Here is an 18,291-nt window from a genome sequence, read left to right as displayed (position 1 = left end):
CGTGTGGAGAGCATAGAAAGATTCATGAGTCACCCAAGGCGTTCTTCCTCGCCTGAAACTCATCTAAAAAGTTAGACGACCTGAAAAGAATCTGATAGCATTTCGCACTTCCTTCATTCGGTGTGTCATTGAGTTCTCCCCACCAAAGCTAAAATCCCCTCGATCCCCTCCTACTCCGCACAGTTCTTCTCAAGAGCTAAGGACCTCAATAGTACCCAATTAGATCTGGGGCATTGTTATTCTGGCCTAGATTTGAAGCCTCAAATCAAACAAAATTCGTGGACGATAGCTTGGATAGTAACCCTTCCTGGAATCCTCCGCCCCCCCTTGGACAGGACGGCACAAGAGTCAAGGATTCAATTACTGGGCATCCCACCTCCCACATCTCCGCAAAAAAGACGGAAAATATGGAGATTGAAGTTGCGAGTTGCGAATTCAGGAAAAGAAAAGGTACATAAACGCCTCTTTCGCACAGCAACGGCTTATGTCGATCAACGGCAGTGTAGGATGCAACGGGTACATGACCATGTGGCATTCGAAATGTTGATCGGAGTTAGAAATCGACAGCGTTTGCGGTTGAAGCAACCAGCAGTTAGCTACCTACGAAATATGTCTCAACCTCTTTTTTTCCAGAAATAGAAAGAGAAAATGTTTACTGGGTATCCTTATCGGTATTAGTTTCCTGACCCCAAGTAAGGACTTGCCCCGCCGTTGATGCTTTGAGCGGCTTTTAGCGGAAATGGGAACACCTACCTAGAACAATTGGACCAAAATGAACGGAATCCCAATCCAACAAGGGAAGATTTCCGATTATGTTGTCATTGCTTTCGTGTCCTCTCCGTTTCAATTCCGATGCCTATGCTACTACTTAGTACCGCCTTCACCCTCACTTCACATCTCCGACATCTTCAACCATCAGCAATCATAATAAGATTCGATAAATCTCCGGCGGCCAGCTTCCCCTGAAGAAACTCTAACAACACAATTTAGCAGCACCCACCGGGAAGAAAAGTTTGACACGTCCCCAGATGCATATTCTTAATTCTGAACTCGGAAAAAAAAGCCGTTCTCAAATTCAATTCCCATCTTTCTGCACAAAGCCATCGAAAATCGCTCACACGACTCGTTTCGGCGCAGTGGAGATTTCCATTTGATAATACTGCGTCTTGGCGCTCAAGTAGACAATGGCAGAATTTGTGCTTGATTACCGAGCTTAACCGGACAAAAGGGGCGTGCGTCAGCACTGGGCACGTGTGCTTTCGTAATCGTGAGACAATTAATTTGTGATGGACAAAAAGATGTGCATGTGATGGATAGATGGATGAATGGACATTTGACGAGGAAGGGCTATCTATGTCCGTAGCGTAGGATCTGATGGATCTTCTTCAGGAGTCAGGGGGGTTACGATAGGAGTATGAATACGGTGTAGGTGTCCGGCTATCGTCCTCGGGATTTCCGTGGAGTGGATCTGGGTGTGGATGAACGTGGTATCGACTTGTACTGCCAATGCTGTGAAAAATGCTAATAAATCCTTCAATGGTAGGTAGCAGTTCTAGACAGACCCGTTGAGCCGTTCTCGCCATTCAAGGGCTGTCTTGACAAAGTAGCAAAGGGATGATGAATCTGGTTGACGAGTCCCGCTAGTACTAGCAATCCGTACCTTGATGGATTAACGATGGACCTCAAGGTTCTTTATGAAAATTATATAAGAACTTACATATGTGTACGGACGAAGTAAACATAGCTGGATTATCTTAAAGGTTTCACTTCTCTGCTTGAGTTCTCCATACGATATAGGAGTCACAGGACACAACTGTTAGACACCGTCGAACTCTCTTTCTAACGTATCATCAGCGGAAAAGGACACATCCACCATTGAAGTCTCGACAGAAGAAGCGTAGGAGCAAATGATGTACCAAAGGCTTCCCTTGATTGGAGTTCAAGCCCAATTGTGAATTCTAATTGTAATTCCTTCCTAAGGACATTATTCAGGCTCACTCGATCGATCAATAGTATTCCCAGAAGAACATTGGGTACTACGTGAGCTATTTGAGTTCAGAGCAGCGATCTTGGAGTTTTTATCGATTTGGTTGGTAAAAAGACTATTCGTTCGGACCTTGTGGACGTGCTTCTTCCCACCAAAACATTGCTACAAGAGACACATAAACACATACCTACTTACTTATGTATCTATCTACACAAGAGAAATGCACATTTCATATCTCAGAGTTGAGAAAACCGTCTTCTCTTATCTATTTGTCTTTCCGGATCTTTTACTCCCCTCTTCATTCGCCATTTCATGCAACGAGTTCTCAATCAGGTCAAAGAGATATCTATCTCATGCCGCTGTGGTGTGTTTGCCGTATTACCCTTTCACTCACGTCACCAGTTTTAGCTGCCATCCACTTTTTTATCATGACGTCGATCATCGATTTCAACTGATATTCGGAGATAGTACTCTCAAGCGTCAGCCATCCACTCTATCTGCGATAATTCGATGATATCGATGACTTCTATGTTTTCGGCCAATTGTTTTATGTCTAAATGCCATGATATTTTCTTGGCAGAGATTATTTGTCGTTCTAGAATTCCATTCTTGAATACATGGTAATTCATTCTTCCCCTTCCCAATTGGCTCTTTCCCCATGACAGGAATTCTAAATACGAAAAGAGTGACCTCATTCATTATCTTTTGCGGCTCATTGCTCCTGCAGCTTTGAATTAGCTTGCATTGTGAGGACTAGGGAGGATATATCTTGTTTGTTGACGTGAATTGGACATTACAAATCCCAAATTCGAACGATTATAATAACTTGATTCCCATGCGTGAAATATCCCAAAAAGTAGTAGATGAACAACTACAGAAAGAAATTCAAGATTACCATCGAAGTCTCCACCAACAGCTTTCTACACAAGCAGATCAGTTGAACCAGTCTATTCAAAGCCGTCTATTCTCCAATATGTCTTCGAGCGTTCCAGATCAGATCGAGGGATTTACTATCTCCTCCACCAAGAACTGGAGTGATTTCAAGAAAGCTAAGGCATGTTCTCCCCTCAACTATGCAAATAGTCGAAATAAAACAACTCTCTTCGTTGAGCTTCAAGACGGGCTCATGAAGACACAACCCATATCATAGTATTTGCTAACAACTCTTTTAGTTCCCCGCCAAGAAGTTTGAAGCACATGATGTTGATATCGTCAACGAGGTTCGTAATACTTTTTTTTTTCAACTTTGCCTTCTCATTTACTTACTTGGTGCGTTGTGATCATGGTTTACTAACTTCCCATCCGAATACAGTGCTGTGGAGTCTGCGGTTCTGACGTTCACACCATCACCGGTGGTTGGGGCGATTTAGCCACGACCCCTCTCTGCGTCGGCCACGAAATCATCGGAAAAGTCCTCCGAGTCGGCGAGAAAGTAACCCTCGTCAAGCCCGGTGACCGTGTTGGAGTTGGTGCTCAAGTCCAATCCTGCATGCAATGTCCACAATGCAAGAGCGATAACGAAAACTACTGTCCCAAGATGGTTGACACATACATGGCACCATATAATGAGGATGAGGGCCACAGTGACACACCCATGAAGGATAGCAATGGAAACCAAATCTTCTCTCAAGGAGGTTATTCCAGCCATTCGAGAGTTCACGAACAATTCGTTTTCAAGGTTCCAGACGGACTTTCCTCCACTGATGCAGCACCAATGATGTGTGCTGGCCTCACCACATATTCACCTCTGGTCCGTGCTGGCACTGGCCCCGGCAAGAAAGTTGCCATTCTTGGTATTGGCGGACTTGGACATTTTGGAATTCTCTGGGCCAAAGCATTGGGAGCCGAAGTCTGGGCTCTATCCCATTCCCCAAGCAAGAAAGAACAGGCTTTGAAATTGGGAGCTGATCATTTCATTTCCACCAAGGACAAGGATTGGCAAAAGCCCCTCGCGTTTACTTTCAACTTCATCCTCAACTGCGCGGATATGACCAATGAGTTTGACCTCGCAGCTTACATGTCTACTCTTGCCGTCAACGGAGAGTTCCACAATGTTGGTCTTCCAGATAAGCCACTTCCTGAATTGATGGCGCAAGACTTCGTTAGCAATGGTTGCAAAATCGCTGCATCACACATTGGTTCTCGCAAGGAAGCTCAAGCTATGTTGCAATTGGCGGCTGACAAGAAGATCAAGCCGATGATTGAGACGATTGATATTAGTGAGGAGGGTTGCAAGAAGGCTGTCGAAAAGGTCAAGGTCAATGATGTTAGATATCGCATTACTTTGACTGGATTTGAGAAGGCCTTTGGTACCAAGGTAGACTACAACAATTAAATAATGGTAATAGTGAAATCGGGGTCCAAGATGTTCGGCGATGGATCAGTGGGTTTGTGTCAATAATGGTTACACTGTACATTAGTTATGGAACGATAAAAGAGCAATGATGATGTTAATGAAGCAATGATAAGTTTTGTCAATGAAGTACGAATTGTCTTCAGCTGAATGAATTCGATGGATAAAAGAACCATCTTGACAAATAATACATATCTCCACACCATACCTATCTGCTACATATTTATCCCTTTGGACATGCAAAACAACCAACATCCCATATTTTCCTATTCTCTCTATCCATAAGAGAATATATATATATATATATAGCGCGCAATGAATGCGGGCGAGAGAGCGAGAGTAAGACCCAGGTAGTGATGCTGAAATGGTATGATATGATATGCTGTGGCAATGATTTGGTGCTAACTATATATGCGTATATTCATAGAAATGGAAATGGAAATGGAAATGTAACGATTGATATTTACCTACCTACCTACCTATCTATCTCCGCAGACCAAACGAGATATGTAACATTCCAATACTTACACACCAAGGGGAGAGGCCAACCATAAGTAAAAGAGGTATCTCCCTAGGAACTACCCAGGTCAAAGGAGATATATATATCGAATGGATAATAGCAGCAGTAGTAGTTCTAGTAACAGCACTCAAAACGTGATTCTCCATCACAGTCGATTTTCTTCCGGTTTTCTTAGATGATCAACAGATAGATAGATAGATAGCAGGTAGGTAGGAAATGCCTTGTGTTAAGAAAAGTCTAGACTTATAGAACTCGCTTCTAGGCTGTAGGGTTTTAGAATGTGCATTCTGAGGAGGAGTCTCGGTCAAGATGCGGAAGTATTTGCAATAGGGATCTCCAAATGTTTATTGTTTGAGAATGGTTCAAAGATGATTTAAACAATTTATTATTGAATGGGAAATAACACCTAAGAAGATCAAATTGAACTGCGAGTTCTGTTATATAGATGATGCTATACAGTGCGATTATTAGAATCCCTAGGTTGATGTAACCCCTATCTTCACAGATCTTACTGACCAAGGTGTTCTTCAACGCCTAATTGAAAACCAACACCCGGAAGACCTTCAAATCAAGATGCCAAATGAGCCTGCGAAGTCCATCGAAGATCCATTTCCTATCAGAATTCAACCATCCGAAATACCCATCATCCTGAAACCCATCGTATATATAGCTTGCCCCAGAATAAAGACTTGATCTTACAAGACTGAAAACCCTATTTTGAGACAATTTGCGCCAGTAAAATAAACATATTCATCCAGATCCGTCCTCGATTTTTGCGCACAAAGGAAAAGATTATGATAATGTTCAATATACTCCACATAGTCATTATATCCACCTGCTCGACCATGCGCCCGGGTCTCGAAAAAACTACCTTGTACAGGCTTCGAGCCTCCGCCTTGTGAGTAAATGCAAATTGTTGTTCGGAGCCTTTCCTCATCGTGAGTAACAGTTGTATCGGGGTGTAGAGATAATTCGTTACAGATATCCATTTTATTATTCTCATGGAACTGTTTGGAGTTGTTTTCGTTTCCAGAAGCGCTGCTTTCTGAGAAACCGCTTCGCTTACAATTTGAATAGATCAAATTCCTCTCTTCCCTTACTGACCCAGTCATCTTCTAAACTGGCCTGAGAACCTCGACGGGGACAAGTTATGTGCCAGTGCAGTATCATCTTTGGAATCATCGGTTCATCATATCCAACTTCAGGGTTTCGGTACTCTTTTTCGACCTCAGGACCAGTCATTTGTAACCAATGTTTTCTTCTCAAACACCATTCTTGTGCTATGTCCCAAACCATTCCCATCCTAAGACCATCGGGACACGGCAGAATGACTGTTTGTTGCATAAGTCCACTTCGATCATACCTAATTCTCTCTATCGCAAACTGATAACAAGGAGGTTGAAATACGAGCATATTACGCCAGCTTGCATCGGCTCTCTGCTGTAATTGATGTTAGCAAGTCGCTGAGATGGTAGCTTTCAATAATAATTAATTGGGATGAGACACAAAGCCAGGTCACAGCACCGCACCAAAAGCTGAAGTAAGAAGGAAGTAGGACGGAGCAGTCCCATAAATGCATGTAGACTTACAAAAGCGTCGAGATTTTGCTTCCAAGGTAAAGTGTCGAATGCGGTTGAGTCAAGTACCTGACGATTCGATATCAGATTGAAATCAAAAAAGATACCAAATTGTTTTTCCAAAAGATCTGACCATGTCGACGGCCCATTATGTATCGCAGGTCGAAGCCATTGAGCTCTTTCAAGAGATGGGGAGGTAAGGGCGACCCCCCAACTTCTGCAAACAAGTGGAACTGTGGATAAAAGACAAGTCTGGGGAAGATAAGATAAGACTTCCTGGAGAAGCTCTGGTATTGAGAATACTCTTGATGCTGCCGAGGTTTCAGCCATGATGAACGCAGTAGACTTGGTTTGCTTTGCTTTGCTTTGAAAGATTGATGTGTAGAAGCAACGTTCTTGATTGAAAGTATAAGTATGGGATAAAATAAAGATCGGGCATGCGAAAATACCAGTGTCAGCATCGCATAGGTGTTGTCTTACGGTAGATCATCGCATGTACGAGTACGGGACCAATAATCCCTTGTTCCATTCATGCGGGGGTTGGTGCGGGAAACCTTGATGGGCAGCTGGATGGGAACAAACGATTCGAGCACGCAACACACGTCACTGAGTCAATACATTGAGAAGGGAAGGGATCGTTCTTGGCAATCATGTCGCATGTCGAGCAGGATAGTTATGCAAATAATGCTGATTGCCAACTCTTCTGCGATGGGATAATAACTGCAACTCCTAACGCCGCCGTCCTGGGTATCTTGGTATATCTGAATAAAAGTTGGAAAACGACTCGTTATGCGTTCTTTGCACGACCTTTTCCCTTTTCCTTCGTAGATTTCGCCTTCTCGTGATCGATGAAATCCTTGATTATGTCGTGCAAGGCATCATTCCTTCTGGTGACGAGTAACACGTCGTCGGTCGTTATGGTTGAGCGTCCAGCATGCCGGGAGAAGCTTTCGAGATCCATTGTTACGTTCTCTACGACGGATCGCATTAAGAAGGGCTGGCTTGATAGATCGAGACGGGTAGAGACGGATACAACATACCTATCTGATGCCATACCATCTCAGTCAATGCTCCTATGAATTGGTTCGTCGCATTGGAATTAAGTCGCACAGCTTCTTCTTCCACGATCTTTCCAATGGAAAACCAGAGAGCTGCTTTGAGTCGCTGAACGTTGTGTGGTCAGCGACATGAGAAGTATGAGGTTTCTGATGGACAATTACTCACTTCGTGGAGTTCATCGTCGATTGGAGGCATCTTGGAGGAGATACTTGGGTGTCGTAGGTGGTAGTGTAGTGTGAAGTCAAAATATCAATCCCCTCGAGAAGCGCCTTTCTCTCTTCTTTCTCTCTCCTTTCTCTCTTCTTCCTCTCTTTCTATTGTCGCGTTGAGTGATCTTGAGGATTTTCGAATCGGAGGATAACGCGTTTACCGAAGTCAACCCGGCACCCTTAGTTATCTCTCGCACTCCACTACCGCTACCTCGACCGCCTCCGGAACTAAAAATTCTAGAATCCACATTTATATTTCAATTCCCTCAATCTCCCTTCGCTGTCAATAATTTCTTCCAAAAGACACATTTTACTTTCTCTTTCCTCCACGTCCAGAGACCTCATAATTTATCGTCCGGCTGCTTTGTGTCGCAGGATTTCCATTATTCTACTGTATGATATAATCTAATTCGTCTCAAATCATCTCCTTCACACACCCACCGACTTTCCTTGAAAACGGTATATATCAACTGCATCGTCCATCTCTACAAATTCAGTCCTCCAACAACACCGTGCCGTATCATTCCAATCAAACTCCATCTGCAATCAATATGGCGGAATTCATCACCAATCTCATAGAAATGGGAGCTGCCAATTTCTACCGCAACACAACAGGTGCTTTCGCACAGATGAAAGACATGGAACTTCAAAAATGGATTCGAATCGTCGCAGTAGTTGGAGCATATCTTCTCATTAGGCCATATTTCATCAATCTTGGGGCGAAGAAACAAGAGAAAGAATACGCCAAAGCAAGAGCTGAGCATGCGGAACAGAAGGAAAAGGAGAAGCATGTTGGCGCAAACTCTTTTAGAGATTCGGCCAAGGCCTCCCAGGATACCGACAGCGAGGAGGATGCCAAAGCCACTTCGAGTGATGTCAAGTGGGGCGGCAAGGCACGAAAGAAGCAAAGACAGGCAATCAGAAAGATTTTGGATCAGGAGGAGATGTTGAGAAAACAACAACAAGAGGACGATGAGGATAAGGACATCCAGGAATTCTTGCACGATTAGGGGTAGAGGTGTGAATAGCTTGCTTGGGCAATACATAGGGATGTATACTGTACAGAGGGGGATTATATATTGTCAATCTTAATATCGACCTTGAACACACTTCCTCGTCTTTTCGCGGGAACTTCTCTTTATGTTTACTTTGAGAGGATGATGTACTTGCTCTCGAGTATCTACTCACGCTATCGTGAGATTATTACTCACCCCCTGAATATAGGTCCCGAACACAGGTAGCCAGTAACAAAGGAATGAGAAAGGACGGATTACGAGGAAATCGAGATGAACAATTGGAAATCTCCAGGGACCTGCGGCAACTAGTTTGTCAATTGAGTCTGGGGTACGAGAGGGCAAACTTGGGGCAGCATTCTTACTGGACAGATGTTCGAACTGGAGGGTTGACAAAGGCGTTCTATGGTCCCAATCATTGAGGCAAAATATGCAAAGCAATATTCAAATGTACGCCTTTCCACGATGCTGTTGTCTGCATGGCCCACATTGCCCCCATTGCTTACTTGCTATGCCCACCACTCTTTGATACGACGTCACCAATCGCTCCATCTTGCTATTAGTATTCTATATTATACACAACTTTCCAGCTCCTTCTTTTGCACGAGTGCGAGTATGTAGATGTAGGATCGTTATGCAGTGAATATCATTTGAATGGCCGAATGAGGGGTACTGAAGAATTTTAGCCGCATGGAAAAAATGTCTGTGTGCAACAGGTTACGGATGTCTCAGAAATGGAAGGAATCCGGTCATCACTCGTAATTCGTTTCGTCATATCCCATGTCCTACTTCGAACTTTCAGTCAATCAACCCAAAATAAACTTCTTCTACTACTACCACTACTGCTGCCAACATTGCTAGAAATATTTCTCTATGCGAATTGATAGTTGATAGTGGTGAACTATTACGACAGACATTAATGACCATAATCTTGAATATCCACATCTCACAGATCGAAGGCATTGTCTTCGTTTGATTATCGTTCATCTCATCTTATCATCCTCACTCAAATCGCATGGACACAAGCTTCACAGCTTATGCGTCCCTCTCTTGATTCAACAACACCATAAATTCAACTAGCTTGAAATTTACACATACCGGTATGGAAAGGCCTGACAGACGACAAGAGAGGGATGTCAATGAATTGTTGGCAAATGGATTCTTCCGAACTTCTAGAGCAAGAAGTCCTTCGCCGTAGGTTTCCTCCCCACCAAGTTCCCCAGAGGCTTTGATGATCCGCTAAACCATTGTTTAGCTATAGCTATAGAAGACGAACTCCCAGTCCTCCTCCACAGAACAATTATACATCTCACTTCCTGAGTACCTCCGATCGTGATGCTGGACGTGCAAGAAGCAGAAGTCGTGTTCGACACAGAGGACCGCCTCCACCAAGGCCAACAGTAGAAGATGAGGCCATTTCACTATTGCGAGAATATGCGCCGTCTTCTATTTCCTCATACGATCCTCCCTGTCGTGGCGTTATCGATCAATACCCTATCATACTCGAGTCTGATGTCAGTGAGAGTGAGGCTGAGAGATTGCACGCTGCGCCAAGACCAAAAGAATCGAAGGACTGGGATGGCAATTCCGAACGACGTTTTGTTCTTGTACCAGGAACTGATACAAGCTCAAATAATGAATCCGCCAATCAATATAGAAATGAAGATAGGCAACCAAGAGGCAGACCAGAACGCCAATCTACACCAAATTGGAACGAGCATGAGAGGAACCAAATCAATATGGAGCCGGTGCTAAAGCCCCCTCCATTGGAAAGGAGAAGAAGTAGGCAAGAATTGCCAAGTATACAGACAAAAGTCCCTCGAGACATTCCGTCTAAATACCGAAGGAGTGCGTCTGCATATGGTTCTAGGGATAATGACGAAATTCCCAAAGCTCAAGATGTTCCTCATACTTCGACTGGCGAATACTTTCTCTCTCCGAATGTAATGCATACTTCTAGGGGCCAAAAAGATTCTTTTGAATCCGTTGCGCAGCCCGTTCCTCGACACAATTCGTTGCAAGAGAATTCGAGAAAACGCGGCAATTCTATAAATGAGAAAAAAAATAGTGAAAGCAACTTTCCCGATAGTATATCACGATCGGGAACACCACTCGCGGCAAAGAGGAACAGTGGAAATTTTGAAGTTCCTTCAAGATCAAGGCGAAATTCAAACGACAGAACAGTACAACCACAGAACACGCCCGAAGATGTAAAACGATTCGAGAGACTCAGGTCTGGCAAGCCGGGGCGAGGGTCTGGATCAGAACCTAAAAGATCAGCTACTTCCAACTTGGAGTATTATACCAGCAGTGAAGACGAACTTGCAGACAGTGGTTCTGAACGAGATTCTCAGCGAGGTTCTGGACGTAGACGGCATGAACACCGCAGGACTAAAGATTTACGGCCAGAAGATGACTACGAGCGTCGGGTAGACTCCCCAAGGTCCAATAGATCATCAAACCACTCAAAATTTTCTTCTCCGCTTCCTTCTCCAAATCTTTCTTCCAATCAATTCCCTAGAACAGAGCCATTTGAAAGAGCGGAGACGTTTCCACAAGGTCGCAGGCCTAGTTCAAGACCCATGTCGCCTTTATATGGCTCACAAGAGATGCCTCATTCGGATAGGCTTAATCCTTTGAGCCCAGGTCTAGTCCCAAGGCCATCTTCTCGTCAGTCAAGTGTCCCAGGCCCAATATCAATGCCACAGATGCAACAGATTCCGGCTCCGTTCCCTCTTCCAATTCCTGTTCCAACTAGAATTGATATACACTCCCCTGGTGAGACTCGACGCACACCAACTGTGCCTCAGTTTGAGGAAAATCGGCCACCTAGCGCACGACCAGCTCCCAACGATAAGCCCTATTGGCAACCTCCCCCCTTTCAACCCCCTCAGTCCCTTTCAAATAACCTTCAGAGACCTGTCGGTAGCTATCGTCGCTATTCGGAAGATGTAGGACGGGGTGGTGTTGCGCCACTTCCATCGTGCCCGAGAATGAATCCTACTACTGGCTACCAGGATTGGTTGACGCTCCCTCAGTGTCCCAACTTCGACATTTGCCCAAGCTGCTTCAACTCGATCATAGCACCAACAGGGTTCAGAGACCACTTTATACCCGCCGCTCGCAGACCAGACATTGCAATTATATGCGACTTTGGCAGTTCGCCCTGGTATCGAATAGCATGGCTTTTAACGCTGAAGGAGCGAAGAAACGATCTCGGTCTCTTTTATGGTCTAGCGAATGTGGGGGCAGTTGAGGCACCCTGTCCTGGAAAACGCGAAGTCTTCAACAGACCCTGGAACTCAATCATCGACCCCAAGACAGGTTTACCCATCAAAAACTTTGATGTTTGTCACTCGTGTGTTAGATCGATCGAAATACTTCTTCCTCCTATCCGTGGTGCATTCATCCGCACCATTGAAACAGATTATTCTAGCTCCATCCCTCGCATATGCGACCTTCGTTTCGATAGTAAACGCTTCGTTCAATATTTCGATGCTCTAGAAACTACTGCAGATGATGCTGCTTACCACAACTCTTCCCCCGACACTCGCACTCTCGCTAAACTCGCCCGCAAATTTTCCATTCTTGAAGAATGTCAACAAGCTACTGATCTCCTTGATCGCCGCTGGTACATGATCACTCAACTGCCCGAATTTACCGTCTGTGAAGAATGTTTTGACGATGTCATCCTCCCAGAATTAGAGGATGGAAAGGCAATCCCACTCATGTTTAATAAATCTCCACAGCGGATACAAAAGGCTAGTTGCCAATTATATTCTCCAAGAATGAGAACGATTTTCCAAAAAGCTTGTAATTCGGATGATTATATGCTTTTGGCTACCAAGGCGAGAGAGAGAAGAAGTGCAGAGTTAGCCTGGAAGGTTAATGTAGCGGCTACCAAGAGACAGAGCAGGGAGAGTATGGTTGCGAATCCAGGAATAGGGAGAGAGATTCAGAGATTGAATGATGAGTGGAGGAAATGGGAATGAAGTGACGCAAAATAATTCAAATTTGGGTCGGCGATGAGTTGGTGAACGGCACTCGGTGCAAGTCGAAATCATGAGAGATTGGATCTGATCAAATTTCTCTGCGATGTTTGTGTTGAAAATTGCGCCGGCTGGCTAGACACGAGCGAGATGAATACGGAATTACGGGAAAATCGCGAGACGATGACGATACGAACTTAGGTGTTATGAACAGATGCGTAGACGAATGATGAGCAATGAACAATGAACAGACGAATGAATGCATTCATGATTAGATTGAATGGGGTTGGGTTGGATACCAATTATGTATGAAGATTTAGTTTACAACGCGAAATGATACCAAGGCTTTTACTTTGCACAATTGAACTGGGCCAGTGAGAAGAATAAGAGATACGGATATCATTATTTCTCCATCATATTTAATGCCGAATCTTCAGATCTCTGATCACTACCACATAATATCAAACTTTTTGATCGCCTCAATCAAAAATAGGCATCGAGATACCGTTTCAAGCAACCAGATAAAATTAATCTAATCAATAATCTTTGTTTACAACTCTGACATCTCATTGAATCAAACCCTTCGACGAGACTGAATGCCTGTGATAAACCCCGTCCATGTCATAAACCTATTTCCCCTAAAAGACCCAATTCCTCTTCCGTCCCCACATAACCGTGTACTACACTTCACTTCCCAAACCAACCTCGAACTCATAATCAATAACCTAGTTAAATTAGCATCAGACCCATTGAGTTATGAAGACCTACATACCATCACTCAAGTCCAATTCGTCCAAGAGCAAGTCAACGACCTCTGCTCTGATCTTCTTAGTTGGACTGGTTGAACCACTCGCCGTTCCAGAAACAACTCTCTTTTTTCTCTCCATCTCACATTGCAACTTCATGGCCATCTCTCTCTCATAAATCTCTCTCTGGACCTTTGCTGAGCCTTTTCTAGAAAGTGTGGGCTTGGACGCGCCCATATCTGCAGATTTCTTGCTACGCAGTGGGAAGTTGACTTCTAAGGACTTGCCTTCAGGAGCAGAAGGTTGCTCAAATAAGTTGTTGGTAAGATCGATGACTTGTTTATTGGAACGAATAGGGGTATTGACACGAGCACTCTGTTGCTCACGGCGGAGGTAGGCGGCCATGGTAGCCTCTTCCTCGCGACGACTTGATTCGCAAGAAATAGCCCAGTCAGTGTGAAGCTGTGGATCATTGGCCCACGACTTTCCAGCCATATGATTGGGGTCGTTCAAATCAAACAATCGCTTAATATGCTCCCATTCTGCGATCGTCTTGATTCCTAGGCCCGTGGAAGGAGCACCATTGCTATTTTGCTCGAGGACTTGTTGATGATATTTGCTGAGGAATTTGCAAATGGTATCTCTTTCCTCATCAGTAACTTCGGGTGAATCGCAAAGTTTGAAGAGGATTTTTTCGATGCTCCATGCGGAGTCGCCGGAGAGGACCCAGGGGATGGATTCTCGAAAGATGCCGTTCTTGAAAGCACGCTTGTGAATGCTGTGAAGAACGTACCAGCGGTAAAATCTGATGAAGGGAGGCTCCTGTTGTTGATTTATTTCTTCAAATGCTGACTTCTGTAACGGATTAGATACAGTCAAATCCCTTAGTGTGGAAATAGGTATTGGGATTGAAGAAGGTGATAAATGATGCAAAGAGATGAGACGATACTTCTTAGCGCTCACACTTGTATCCATATTGAAGGTATCTAAATGCAACTTCAATAGATGAGACTACTCAGCCTCCATACTTATGCTGAGTATGTGAAGTACTGACTGGCATGGCAGGTCAAGAAATGAAACTTTGCTGCTGTCTATTGAAATCGATGAGTGGATAAAACTCCTCAATCTCTGGACCTCCATCGAACATTGCAAGTGTTGGTGATGGGAAGAGGAAAAAAGAACCTGTGCCAAGAGCAAAGGAAGAAAGACTTACGAGTCTCATTGTCTCTGGGTCAGTTGATTGTGGAGCCATATTTCTTGCGAATCGTGGATCTGTTGGTTCGACTATGTTAGAAATGATATGAGCATGCATGCCGAGAGATGATGGCATGAATCAGATACATAGAGTGAGAAACTTACAACACATATCTTGATGTGCTACCCAGTGCATCTAGGACTATTTAAAACAAGAGATGATGGACTCAATTTGATAGTAAAGTAAGAAAAGGAATGCGAAGTGATGCGAAACGAAGTGTAGCAATTTTGAGAGCAAGTTGTATTGTTCTGTAAGTAGCAAGATTGTGTTGTAGTGCTAAGGAGAAGAAACAAAATAAAATGGTCTTGGTGCCATCGTGATGTTGAATGTTCCTTCCTTCTCGGACTATCTCGTCGGGTGCGAAGGGTGTATGAATAGGAAGAAGCGACCACGTGCCTGGAGCGGCGTCTCGACCAGTCACTGCAAATATTTCACAGTTTCCAGAATGCAAGCATCAGTCAAGAGTAATTGAGCGACCACAGTAACAGATGCAGGAAATTGTATCACCACATCTGAATGGTTTCCATTACAATGGCACAGCATGGAATTCATCGACCACCCACACATGCATAGAGAGAATATCGGGATACGCAATAAAGACGCCTTTGAAGCTCTTCCTCATTCATGCAAACAGAACTAAACACTCATGACATAATAAATAGTACGAATACACTAATAAACCACCAGAACCAGAGTCCTGTCCGTTCTCGCATCTCTCCAACCTTAAAACTTCATCTGGAATTTCAACTTATCTCCATCAACTATCTCTTTCTCTCGGCTCATGATTTCGTTCATGTCCCAGTTACAACTGAGGTACCTACTAGCGAGCCATCCTCTCCTTTGAGACGTCAAATATGTGAGCGTGTCGGCGGGAAGCTGTGGGGTGTCTATGAGTACTATTGGATGCGAATTAGCGAAGCTCCTTGAAAAGCTGAAGCTGTAGACAGTCTATGCAACCAATACTGCACAGTTCAATCGAACACTCCTTTGAAAGAGAATAAATGAAAACCAGCATATCTTACATCCTTTGAAATCTTCCGGCAATCCTTGCGCCAGGTCAGTTGGCACACTTCCAGGATGAATGGAATATGCAAGTACTAGAATATTGAACATTAGTATACCATTCTAATACTTAGTCACACGAATAAAGGAGACAGAGAACTGTAACTCACAACCTTGATCCCCATACTCAACAGTTAATGATTCTGTGAATCTCGCCAACGCGAATTTCGATATCTGATACGAACTCATTCCAGGGGATACGAGTAAAGACGCTATACTCGTCACATTCACAATAGTTTTATCGCCACCATCTGTCTTTAGTAACAATGGCAATAAACTCTTCGTAACCCAGTACAATCCTCTGATGTTAACTTCAAACCCCATCCACCATTCATCTTTGTCTCCTTCCGCCAAATTCTCTACATCAGAAAAGTACGCTGCATTATTAATGAGAATATCCAATCGACCGAAAGTTGTCTCGATGGATTTAGCAGCTTCTGTGACGCTTGCATAATCAAGTATATCAAGCTTCAAAGCAAGAATTTTTGGAACGGGAATATTTGCTGATTTACAAACTTCCTCGATTTCTCTTTCCACAGAAGCCAAGGAAGACCGTCCGCTGATAACAATACCAGATACACCGGATTTGACGTATGAGATGGCGGCTTCAAGACCAATCCCTTTCGATGCTCCGCTTACAAAAACTACTTTGCCACTATGAGTTGGAGTGGAAGTATCAGGAGTAATTGGGGAGTAGGTATCATGGTAGGTTATCTTTGTAAAATTGTTACCTAGGGTTGAAAGAGATCAGTTATCTTAAACTTGTTATGAGATTGTTGGTATCTTACCACTCTCAGGGGTGAATAGTGAATCGAGAGACATCTTGATCGAAGAGATGACTGATAAAAAATACTATATTCGGCTCGAATATAGATACTGGAAAAATCTCGAGAAAGTGTTTGATTGATTATGTTGAAGCTAATTGTTGAACTCTTGGAACTGCTGTACTGAAGAACGGGAAGTTGGCAGGTTAAATAGGTACACGTCTAAACACCACTACACTCCATTCACAACCGTTACGGAGCAAAGTGGCATCTCGCCGGTGGAAGCGAAGATTACCCTCATACTAAAGACGAAACGACGACAAGGTCACTGAAGGTAGGAGTTAGCTCAACACAAGATCTTGAATCACCTTAATCCGATAATCCCGACGGACTTCGGAACGAAATCTGCGCAATGCTTTGAAGTGTAAGACTCTTAAGGCAATCAAAGTCTCACTGGAATTGGATTATCTAGCAACGCAAACCCTGGTCATGTCGCAATCATTGACGTTTCCCCAGAAATACTCCACTTCATCCATATATTATGTGTACAGCACATGAAGATTAAGTAGGCACGTCAACTGCCGAGCCATTCGGAATACCGCTGATGGAGCTCTGGAAAAACGGCCTTTTCTCCTTATCCGAGATCAATAGAATGATGTGCATCATGATTGGTATTGACTGACCACTAGAATAGTTGCCTCCAAATAACATATCCACTTTGACATGAAATGGAGTGATATATCGTGAGTCAAATTCTGGATACCACAAGGGAAACACGATAATAGGAGCATAGCGGGAACGTTATTCTGTGCAGTAAAAACTCTCTGCAAAGATATTGGAGGTGTAGATCATTTTTGAACCTTAAAAGTTCTAAAATCCAAAATATATCCTTATAGAGTGATTATGCTTATAAATATACTATCCTTATAACGAGACTATCCTTATAACGAGACTATCCTTATAACGAGACTATCCTAATAGTGAGATCCTTATACGAAATCCTTATGCGAGATACTTATACGAGATCGTTATACGAGATTCTTATGAAGAGGCTTTATTACCGTGCTGTCAAATAATAAAATGAACCCATAGCGACTCCTCGTTCGAGCTCACTAGAGTTTTCCATGTCATATAACTTTGACCCCTGGTGGGAAAATGTTCATCACCAATCCAAATCATAGGAAATAGATACAGATCCACTTACCTTTTATCCACCCCCAAACCTCTCATGAATCACAATCGATCGATCCATCACCAATCCCCCAACCCATCTCATCGTAACAAAAACAAAACCACCCACGGCATCTCTAAAATCTACTCTAATCGAAGTTTCCACATCTAGAAATATCCACACCTCCCCCCCCTCCAGCGTCGACTCCGCTCTAAAACCAACCCCACCACAGCAGAGCCACTCCACCAATATCCGATACTTCCATCGCCATTCTCCTTCCAAAGAGAAGAGAAACCCGGCCATATATGCATCCACCCATCATAGAGTTTATAGCAAGGTTCTCAAATCGCACCACTTTTCTGCTGTAGGCTGTAGGTTTCCAGCTCTCTCGAAATATGAGTATATATCCTCGCTCTTTTATTCATTCTCCTTTCCTCATTCTTTCTCTCTCTTCCTCTTTCACCCGTATCACGACCACGTACTAGAGCACGTCGATAGAGCCCAAATAAGAACGCTCAAGAGGAAAGAAATCTCTCTAGGGTCTTTTGATCTCTCATATGTCAAAGTATCGCTTAGTTTAAGCTAG

The 18,291-nt window shown here is 43.7% G+C and overlaps 7 protein-coding genes across 8 annotated transcripts; 3 read left to right on the top strand and 4 right to left on the bottom strand.

Moving 5' to 3' along the window:
* The first annotated feature begins 2,797 nt into the window (after positions 1-2,797).
* On the top strand, positions 2,798-4,540 carry BCIN_03g04540 (hypothetical protein). Its single transcript, XM_024691957.1, has 3 exons — positions 2,798-3,041; positions 3,160-3,207; positions 3,300-4,540. The coding sequence occupies exons 1-3, from the start codon at positions 2,961-2,963 to the stop codon at positions 4,320-4,322; spliced, it is 1,152 nt and encodes a 383-aa protein (XP_024547730.1). The 5' UTR covers positions 2,798-2,960; the 3' UTR covers positions 4,323-4,540.
* A 689-nt stretch (positions 4,541-5,229) lies between these two features.
* BCIN_03g04530 (hypothetical protein) lies at positions 5,230-6,833 on the bottom strand. The gene is made up of 2 exons (XM_001560638.2): positions 6,450-6,833; positions 5,230-6,300 (listed from the first exon to the last, which is right to left on the bottom strand). The coding sequence occupies exons 1-2, from the start codon at positions 6,765-6,767 to the stop codon at positions 5,923-5,925; spliced, it is 696 nt and encodes a 231-aa protein (XP_001560688.1). The 5' UTR covers positions 6,768-6,833; the 3' UTR covers positions 5,230-5,922.
* A 262-nt stretch (positions 6,834-7,095) lies between these two features.
* Bcmhf1 lies at positions 7,096-7,811 on the bottom strand. Its single transcript, XM_001560637.2, has 3 exons — positions 7,662-7,811; positions 7,478-7,601; positions 7,096-7,409 (listed from the first exon to the last, which is right to left on the bottom strand). Exons 1-3 carry the CDS (start codon positions 7,689-7,691, stop codon positions 7,225-7,227), a joined length of 339 nt encoding a protein of 112 aa, XP_001560687.1. The 5' UTR covers positions 7,692-7,811; the 3' UTR covers positions 7,096-7,224.
* Positions 7,812-7,929: 118 nt separating this feature from the next.
* On the top strand, positions 7,930-9,372 carry BCIN_03g04510 (hypothetical protein). The gene has a single exon (XM_024691956.1). The coding sequence runs from the start codon at positions 8,257-8,259 to the stop codon at positions 8,713-8,715; it is 459 nt and encodes a 152-aa protein (XP_024547729.1). The 5' UTR covers positions 7,930-8,256; the 3' UTR covers positions 8,716-9,372.
* A 190-nt stretch (positions 9,373-9,562) lies between these two features.
* BCIN_03g04500 (hypothetical protein) lies at positions 9,563-13,109 on the top strand. Its single transcript, XM_024691955.1, has 2 exons — positions 9,563-9,912; positions 9,974-13,109. The coding sequence occupies exons 1-2, from the start codon at positions 9,821-9,823 to the stop codon at positions 12,708-12,710; spliced, it is 2,829 nt and encodes a 942-aa protein (XP_024547728.1). The 5' UTR covers positions 9,563-9,820; the 3' UTR covers positions 12,711-13,109.
* A 199-nt stretch (positions 13,110-13,308) lies between these two features.
* BCIN_03g04490 (hypothetical protein) lies at positions 13,309-14,985 on the bottom strand. Of its 2 annotated transcripts, none has more exons than XM_024691954.1 (4): positions 14,813-14,985; positions 14,667-14,737; positions 13,480-14,308; positions 13,309-13,432 (listed from the first exon to the last, which is right to left on the bottom strand). In XM_024691954.1, exons 1-4 carry the CDS (start codon positions 14,841-14,843, stop codon positions 13,425-13,427), a joined length of 939 nt encoding a protein of 312 aa, XP_024547727.1. In that variant the 5' UTR covers positions 14,844-14,985; the 3' UTR covers positions 13,309-13,424. The 2 variants fall into 2 exon arrangements, with proteins under 2 accessions (XP_024547727.1, XP_001560684.1); XM_001560634.2 differs by having other exon boundaries at positions 14,667-14,725.
* A 317-nt stretch (positions 14,986-15,302) lies between these two features.
* BCIN_03g04480 (hypothetical protein) lies at positions 15,303-16,837 on the bottom strand. Its single transcript, XM_001560633.2, has 4 exons — positions 16,559-16,837; positions 15,881-16,501; positions 15,731-15,805; positions 15,303-15,604 (listed from the first exon to the last, which is right to left on the bottom strand). Exons 1-4 carry the CDS (start codon positions 16,590-16,592, stop codon positions 15,432-15,434), a joined length of 903 nt encoding a protein of 300 aa, XP_001560683.1. The 5' UTR covers positions 16,593-16,837; the 3' UTR covers positions 15,303-15,431.
* Positions 16,838-18,291: the final 1,454 nt, after the last annotated feature.

Source organism: Botrytis cinerea, chromosome 3 (assembly GCF_000143535.2).
Source record: "Botrytis cinerea B05.10 chromosome 3, complete sequence".
Lineage (NCBI taxonomy): Eukaryota > Fungi > Ascomycota > Leotiomycetes > Helotiales > Sclerotiniaceae > Botrytis > Botrytis cinerea.
Note: the sequence above shows the minus strand (reverse complement) of the source record. Positions and strands in the feature narration are given on the sequence as shown.

Bases quoted from the DNA above. Each gene is read 5' to 3' on its own strand.
- BCIN_03g04500 (XM_024691955.1), top strand. From the start codon at position 9,821: ATGGAAAGGCCTGACAGACGACAAGAGAGGGATGTCAATGAATTGTTG. The intron at 9,913-9,973 runs GTAGGTTTCCTC...ACCATTGTTTAG, and splicing joins AGAGCAAGAAGTCCTTCGCC to CTATAGCTATAGAAGACGAA.
- Bcmhf1 (XM_001560637.2), bottom strand. From the start codon at position 7,691: ATGCCTCCAATCGACGATGAACTCCACGAA. The intron at 7,602-7,661 runs GTGAGTAATTGT...CACAACGTTCAG, and splicing joins TCGACGATGAACTCCACGAA to CGACTCAAAGCAGCTCTCTG. The intron at 7,410-7,477 runs GTATGTTGTATC...GATCCGTCGTAG, and splicing joins GATGGTATGGCATCAGATAG to AGAACGTAACAATGGATCTC.
- BCIN_03g04540 (XM_024691957.1), top strand. From the start codon at position 2,961: ATGTCTTCGAGCGTTCCAGATCAGATCGAGGGATTTACTATCTCCTCC. The intron at 3,042-3,159 runs GCATGTTCTCCC...CAACTCTTTTAG, and splicing joins GTGATTTCAAGAAAGCTAAG to TTCCCCGCCAAGAAGTTTGA. The intron at 3,208-3,299 runs GTTCGTAATACT...ATCCGAATACAG, and splicing joins ATGTTGATATCGTCAACGAG to TGCTGTGGAGTCTGCGGTTC.
- BCIN_03g04530 (XM_001560638.2), bottom strand. From the start codon at position 6,767: ATGGCTGAAACCTCGGCAGCATCAAGAGTATTCTCAATACCAGAGCTT. The intron at 6,301-6,449 runs GTAAGTCTACAT...CATCAATTACAG, and splicing joins AGCAAAATCTCGACGCTTTT to CAGAGAGCCGATGCAAGCTG.
- BCIN_03g04480 (XM_001560633.2), bottom strand. From the start codon at position 16,592: ATGTCTCTCGATTCACTATTCACCCCTGAGAGTG. The intron at 15,806-15,880 runs GTGAGTTACAGT...TCAATATTCTAG, and splicing joins TGAGTATGGGGATCAAGGTT to TACTTGCATATTCCATTCAT. The intron at 15,605-15,730 runs GTAAGATATGCT...CGCATCCAATAG, and splicing joins GCCGGAAGATTTCAAAGGAT to TACTCATAGACACCCCACAG.
- BCIN_03g04490 (XM_024691954.1), bottom strand. From the start codon at position 14,843: ATGCACTGGGTAGCACATCAAGATATGTGTT. The intron at 14,738-14,812 runs GTAAGTTTCTCA...TTTCTAACATAG, and splicing joins AGCACATCAAGATATGTGTT to TCGAACCAACAGATCCACGA. The intron at 14,309-14,666 runs GTAAGTCTTTCT...AATCCGTTACAG, and splicing joins ACCCAGAGACAATGAGACTC to AAGTCAGCATTTGAAGAAAT.
- BCIN_03g04510 (XM_024691956.1), top strand. From the start codon at position 8,257: ATGGCGGAATTCATCACCAATCTCATAGAAATGGGAGCTGCCAATTTC.